We start from the raw sequence: 7,235 nt of genomic DNA, 5'->3' as shown, positions 1-7,235 counted from the left end.
GTTGTTGTTAAGACGATAAAGCGTTGGTGATGTAAGAGGGAAGAAGGGGTGTTCTCCTTGATGAAAGGATCAAAGGGCCAACTCAGTAGGGTTATAGAGTTGTTCGTAGGTGTCAGCAAGTCTACACTGAATACACTGAAGATTGTGTATATTCTTCCTCACTAACCAATAATCCATCCATCCTCAACTGCTCCTTCCTGGAGATTAAGCCTGACTGAGCTGTTATGCACTATGAAGGAATCAGGTCCCATTTGGCCATTTGTCCGCTATATTCAGCAAAGTTAGATGTGACAGATAACCTACACATTGACAGAATGGAAACCTTATTTGTAGCTGAAGCTGTATTTTTTTCAATGATGGTGCTTTTATTGCGATGTGGGTGCAGTCAATTACTCCAGTGACATTAACAAATCCAGCTATGGTGTGGAAATCCCCTGTCACGAGTTTAGATATTCACCAGTACACAGTTCAACAAGTTGTGTATAAATTGAGAAAGATTTCGTACTGGGACCACTCTCTCTAGAAGTGGCTAAAAAGCAGCTTTGATGACACCGAAAGCACAACTCTAGAGTGCAGACCCAGGGTAACAGCTAAAGGCTTAAAGGAAGCATTGCAGTTTGTTAACATCTTTGTTCATGAGTCTATCAAACACAAATCATGGACCACGGTGTCCATGGCAGACACCACAGAGTTAAAAATAAAAAACCCACATCACTGTCTGTCTCAAGTTTACCAATGAGCACCTTGAAACTGCACAGCGCTACTGGGAGAAGAAAATTCTTGTGGAGTGATTGTATGGGAAGAATCTAGCACTGTTTATGGTGTAAAAGGGGAACTGCATACCAACATGAAAACATCATATCTTATAACTAATTGACACAGAAAACCAGATCATTCCAAAGGGTTTACATACTTTTTTCTGTCACTGTAAAAACAGTGTATCACCTTTTCTTATTAATGCAAGTATCCAAAGCAGCAGTCTGTGAATTCTGCAAAGTGCTAGTGCCCCCCAAGGCACAACAGTGGGTGGTTAAAGGTAGCAATTTGGCAGAAGATATCCATAAATGATAAATGGCCTCATTGCCAGGTTGAATAAAGTATACAGTATTTTCTGGGGTGACCAATGATGCGCAGTTTCCCCGATGTCCACCAGAGAGAAATCTGATGTTATGGTCTTCTCTTTTGGCAGATACATGGTGACATCTGGAATGGATAAAAAGCTGAAGTTATACGATATTAGAGCTTTCAAGCCCCTCAAGTCGTTCTTCCTCCCAGCTGGAGCTTCCTGTTTATCCCTCAGCCAGAGAGGGCTGCTGTCTGCAGCCACGGGAGATATTGTTCAGGTCATCATCATTTCCACACTACACCATTGATTTGTCATTGAAAAACAATCAGGCGACCATAAATACAATGATCAGCAAGAACTGGAAATGTGAAACTGTAGATTTTGCGTTGTGTACTTACCTCTTGACAAATTTCACTATCAAATTGCTGGTACATAATAGACCTCTGTACATATTGGTTACCTGTATTTTGCATGTCACTCAATTTTTGTCTGTGAAAACTGTCTCTATGCAGGTGTACAAGGACGTGTGGAGCACTCCAGTGACTAAACCCTACATGGCTCACAGAGCTCAGGGAACAGTGTGGGGGCTGCACTTCTGTCCCTTTGAGGACGTCCTCGGGGTCGGACACGGAGACGGTTTCACCAGCATGCTCGTACCAGGTCTGACCTGATTTCACATCACACCTACATATTGGCCCTGACAGCAAGGGCGCATCATATAGGTCAAGGTCAAAATATCAATGACCACATGACATATGCCAATGCTAAACTCAATATTCATGTTTTATTTTACTTTGAAAATAACTCACGCATTGCATTCTACTTTGCATTAAAACTGTTCTCATCCCTTCTTTACCGATGTTGTCTTCTATTTAAATTCATAGGTGCGGGTGAACCTAACTTTGACGGTCTGGATGCAAATCCATACCGCAGTGCAAAGCAGAGGCAGGAGTGGGAGGTTAAAGCCCTGCTGGAGAAGATCCAGCCGGAGCTCATCACCCTGGACCCAAATGAACTGGGACAAGTTGACCACGCCACCTTTCAACAAAGGCACCAAGACAGGGTTCAAGCTCTGGTCAGTGTCTGGAAGAATCTGATCGGCACATATCAAATTTTATTTTATGTTACAAATCTGTATATTTTGAAATACTGGTTTAATATTGTTTACAACTTTTTTACTTCTCAGGGCTTTGACCCACTTGCCAAAGAAAAATTTATTCCCAAGTTTAAGAAAAAAGGTCGTAGTTCTGCTGGCAGTGTTGAAAGGCGCAAGAAGCAAGTGGCTCATGAGGACCAGAGGGTGAGTAATCCAGATTATAAAATGAAGTTTGATTAAATGACAGGGTGATTTCTTTTTTTCTGCTATGACTGCATTACTTGGCTCATCTCTCTTGACTTGTTTACCCCCCAGGATATAATCAGGAAAACTGTGGAGGACAAAATGAAGATGGAAAAAGAAAGAGAGGAGAGGGAGAAAAAGAAGGCAGTATTATCCAGCTCGAGATCCGCTCTGGACAGATTCAAAAAATAGAAAAGGAGGAGCCTTTGTGCCGCCCCAAACCCCTCTGACATTCTGTGGGAGTGACTTTTGAACTTCATACAAAGGACACATTTCTTGGAGACATTACTCAACTGTGGGAACAAAACACAAAACTGCTGAAATTCCCTATATGGTCTGCTAATGGTTAGCAGTTCATCTGTAATCAATTTTGAGTGCAGTAGTGGGCTGTTCTATTTAAAGCCTGTAGCATGAAGAACTTTCTGTCTATGTGGGCAAATAATGTGAGGTGCAAGGCTGGCATGAGTGTCACCTAGAATAAAGGTTTAGTTGTGTTTTTTCTCTAATGATAAACAAATTTTCACTCACTTTTGACCTTTTCAAATGATATGCTTTGGTGGCGGAGCTGACTGAACATGTGTCAAATGTTTTATATTAATATGTTATAAAAATAAACAACATCATATCAAGCCCCTGAATTCAGTGTGTCATTTTACATTCCATCTAAATGATGATGGCAAACGCTCGAATATAAAACATACTGCCACGTCGGCAGCACATTCGGATGTGATGCACAGCTGGCATCCCTCCCAAACTGTTTAGCAGGTGTATCTGGGACATGTTTGTTTACAGTTGTTAGCAGCAATGACGATAGGCTGTGCAAAAGAACTGTTATGATTTCTTAAAGAATTATATATACAGTATACTGACAAGTTTTTCAGAATATTTAGATCAGGGGAGGGTGGAAGGGGAACCAGGCAAGCAATTTAGGAGGAAGCCTGATAAGTTTCCATTTGTCATATTCCCAGCCTCAGTTGAGTTCAATGTGAATTACAGCTCAAAGGATGTGTTATCTTCAAAAGTTTCTCATACCACACCTGACCTGGGGAGAATGGTTTCGCTCTACAACTGGAATAACCTGCTAAATTAATTGAGTTGAATCGTTACCAGCACGCACTGTTCTGAGGGAGTTAACAGTTCAAATGAGTTGTATATTAATTATTTGTGGATCTTTTGTTTAGAGCGTCTCTGCTTGTGATTCCTTCATATATTTTGGTGAGATCACATGCTAATTTGTGCTCAAGTCTTGAATGTGATGGACAGGTAATGACTCATGTTAGAAGTCATGATGGTTCAAGCATGTCATGATCTGCTGGAAGAAATTGTCCCACTGCCTCTTGCCTATTCATGTTCTCAACTGTTGTGAAGTTCCTCAGCTTCATTTATTAAGGAAAGAGGGTAAATACAATGTAATTGAAATGTCGAGTGTTGAAACTGTGCGTGTGAGTGTGTGTGTCTCTTTGGAAAAAGACACCAGGCAAACCTAAATTAAGATACATAGGGTTTTTTTTTTTATTGGTGGTGGTTTTTTGATTCACACACATATTTCCTGAGTGTAAACACACCGACTACTTTCTTTACATGGTGATAGGAGCGGGACAGGCTGAGGCTTTACCTCTGACAGATGGTAAACTGTCTTTTAAAATAGAATCCTCCAATATTGGTTGAGCAGAGACTAAACCCAGTCCAGATACATCAGCGCAAAACAGCCATTCACACTCAACTTAATGTTTACAGACAAAAGTTAGAAATACTACTGTTCAGTGGCACTGTGTATCACATCACCTTCACAGTTATATTTTCAGTGATCTGAGGCAGCAGATTTACTGAGCTGTCAAAGAAAGAACTTCACCTGCTGTCTGCTCTCACAGCAGGTCAAATACATCTCACTGTCTCCAACAGAACAATTCATGCCCTGTCATTGCACATATAATCATGTCTTTAATATTGAATAACAACATGAATTCCTTTCATGTACCGAGGTGATTATTTTTAAACACAACAAGTATTGATTAATTATTACTTCCTTCCTACCGGGTATATGCAGCTCGTGATTTGCTATCTATTTTATTGTTTTTTGGATACATGCATTTAAGCATCTTAAACTAACATCTACAATTTAAGTACCTGGTGATATACTACATATATAACAGTAGCAGCTTATAGATGTCGGACGTAATGTATTAATAGAAGTACTTGTTCCGATGTGCATTCATCAAATAAGCGACTGTAATTCCTCGCCATATACTATCAGCATGCCTGTGTTGTTTGTTCTACATCTACAGTAAGTGTCAGTGTAATAATGCAGGATGCTGTAACAGTCTAAAGATAGGCTAAAGATTACTGTGACAGTTCTTCAAACTACCAGCTGCTCGTCCCCTTTTCTGCAAAAAAAGCCAGTAAAATGCATTATAGTGTTTAAAAAAATAAAGCTATAAAAATAAACTGACATTTTTTCAGTGCACACAGTGTAGCTTCACAATCTGAAGAGCACTTGTGCTGTTCACAGTATTGAAGCGAGGCACAGCCTCGCTGATTCCAGTTTTCAGCAACCCTCACAACCCCTGTTCCAGCCCCAGAGCTGACCCAAGCATCGCCCTGACTTTGCACATCCCCAGAGAAGCACGCAGACTCAGCCATGAGCAGGGAGGAGATGAATGAACGTCAGCCCAGAAGTGCAGCATCTCCCTGGGAGTGATGTGGTGGATGGACACCATGGCCTGATAGCAGCAGCGCCCATAGGGAACACCTGGACCACCAGAGAAGAGAGGACAGTGCGAGGGCAGCACCCCAGCTGCCCGAGCACAAAGACCTACAAACACATCCTCTGGGGGCAGAGGTGTGGATAAAGGTGAAGCAGAGGCTGCCAGGGAAATTTTGAGCAGTGCAGAGCGGGACAGAACATAGGCCGTACCACTGCAATAGTCTGGAAAGACAGAGGGAGGGTAGGCCCCTGCAGGGAGGTAGTGCTTACTATCCGGGTCACGGTCCGGAGCCACATGTAGATGCACCCTACCAAGGTACAAGTCTCCTTGTTCATAGGGGTTACGGCTCTTGTTCAGAAAGTGCAGGAGGGCACTGGGATTGAACAGGACATCATCATCTACTTTGGCCATGAAGTGAGCATGAGGGCAGAACCGACGGGCCCAGCCCAGCATGGACAGGGTCTTCAGGGTGAGGTTGGAGTAGGTGTCCAAAAAACGCCCTTGAATCAGATCTCCTCGCTCCCGGGCCTCTTCTATCAGCAGCTTGGCCAATCCCAGGTCAGACGTCACACCCACCATGAAGAGGGTCATGACCCGCAGGCCCCTCACCTCCACTTCCCCTCCCCAGGTGTCCCTGATGGCTTGGCGGGCCCTCTGATTGGCAGGAGCCGTGGTAACCATGGTGATGAGGTAAGGCTTGGCACGCTGGCACACGAGCGGGCTGGGCATGAGCAGGAACTCCTCGGGTCTGGTGGGAGGGACGCTCTGTGGGGGGATGATGCCGGCGTGCGGCTCCACCACCGTGTTCATGCTCATCGAGGTGACCCATGACTCGATGAGGTCCACAAAGAGCAGAGCCAACAGCGCTGCGCACGCCATCGCCGCGCAAAGAAATGGCAAAAGCCCAGGCCGGCTCCCCCGCTTCCCAAACCGGGGTTTACATACCCCGGTACATAGTCCCCGTCCGACCATGACCAACCTCCACGACCGCTGCGCAGCTCTGAGGACGGCGATGGCTGCTGCAACTCCCCCTTTTCTCCCTTGCCTTCCTTCCCTTGTCTCCACGACTAGACTCACCCTCTATCCCTCTACCATTGCGTCTTTGTGCGTCCCCTCCAATCTCATTCTCCTCGCGTCGCTGCTTTGCTCAGGGATCCAGATCCGCAGCAGCGGCCGTGGGACAGAGCCAGTGTCGGTGAGGATGCGGTAAAGGAGCTGGTACTCTTGTGTTGATGCTACAGCTCAGTCAGTTTTACAAAACTGGGATATGCAGCTGCGCAAATGAAACGGTCGATTCGACAGCAACCCGGAGCTATTTTTGCTCTATACTCCACCCTTAGGTAAAGCGCGCCCCGATGCTCTCTCATGATGTGACGAGGTTTGCTTTTGATGAGCAGATTTATTTTCCGGTCATCAAGCTGCGTATTGACTGTCCTGTGGCCGACTACACAGAGATCTAATAGGACCATATCGATAAATGTTGACCTAGTGCATAAAGATTTCCATGCACTAGGTCAATACTGTATACAGTATACTGTAGCGTATAATCATCTGTTAATAAATAATACTCCGTGTCTGTTGGCGCAGTTTGATCATTAAAAGGATTAAAACCTTGTATTACTGCAAAAAAAGTGTAGTTGGCGTGGGGCATATATCCTACTGTTTAGACTACTAGATTCCGATTCCCATTATAGCTGCAATATGGGCAAATAATAGCGAAGCATTTATTGGCTGGAGATGTAAAAACAAATGCATGAACAGTATGATGCAGATCGTAATTGGAAAGAATAGAATATTATATAACGTTCGTTATTTAAATTTTACTGATCGAAAAATGAAATAAAAGTTAGGAAGAATTTCCAGTCTTCGTATCAGACTCGTGAGTAGATGGCGTGACCACATTGTATTAGTCACATGTCTAACACTTCAGAATGACTGTTAGCCACTGGGTCACAGGACGTTGAAGCTAAAAAGGCACATAATTTTGGAAATATTAGTGCTTTTACTTAATTGATAATATTTAGCCCTATTCATAAATAGCCTATTATGCCAATAAAAAAAAAATGTTTTCATGTCATGTGACCCAGGGCTTCACAATCTATGATAAAATGTGTAATAGTGATGA

The 7,235-nt window shown here is 43.5% G+C and overlaps 2 protein-coding genes across 2 annotated transcripts in view; one reads left to right on the top strand and one right to left on the bottom strand.

Moving 5' to 3' along the window:
- The window catches only part of wdr46 (WD repeat domain 46), an 11,674-nt gene extending 8,640 nt beyond the window's left edge, over positions 1-3,034 (top strand). The window contains exons 10-14 of the mRNA XM_023422762.2: positions 1,190-1,343; positions 1,579-1,726; positions 1,951-2,141; positions 2,253-2,366; positions 2,478-3,034. Coding sequence (XP_023278530.1) covers positions 1,190-1,343; positions 1,579-1,726; positions 1,951-2,141; positions 2,253-2,366; positions 2,478-2,597 — 727 coding nt within the window. The 3' untranslated portion in view covers positions 2,598-3,034. The remainder of the gene's footprint in view (positions 1-1,189; positions 1,344-1,578; positions 1,727-1,950; positions 2,142-2,252; positions 2,367-2,477) is intronic.
- Positions 3,035-3,893: 859 nt separating this feature from the next.
- Positions 3,894-6,497, bottom strand: b3galt4 (UDP-Gal:betaGlcNAc beta 1,3-galactosyltransferase, polypeptide 4). Its single transcript, XM_023422737.2, has one exon. It carries the CDS (start codon positions 6,080-6,082, stop codon positions 4,961-4,963), a length of 1,122 nt encoding a protein of 373 aa, XP_023278505.1. The 5' UTR covers positions 6,083-6,497; the 3' UTR covers positions 3,894-4,960.
- Between the last annotated feature and the right edge of the window lie 738 nt (positions 6,498-7,235).

The sequence above is a fragment of the Seriola lalandi genome, unplaced genomic scaffold (assembly GCF_002814215.2).
Source record: "Seriola lalandi dorsalis isolate HSWRI2012SDOR001 ecotype SW California unplaced genomic scaffold, Sedor1 jcf7180002054685, whole genome shotgun sequence".
Taxonomy (NCBI): Eukaryota; Metazoa; Chordata; class Actinopteri; order Carangiformes; family Carangidae; genus Seriola; species Seriola lalandi.
The sequence above is the reverse complement of the archived record's forward strand: the minus strand, read 5'-3'. Positions and strand labels throughout refer to the sequence as shown.

What these genes read in the sequence shown, in the direction of transcription:
- b3galt4 (XM_023422737.2), bottom strand. Translation starts at nt 6,082, where the DNA reads ATGGTCGGACGGGGACTATGTACCGGGGTATGTAAACCCCGGTTTGGG.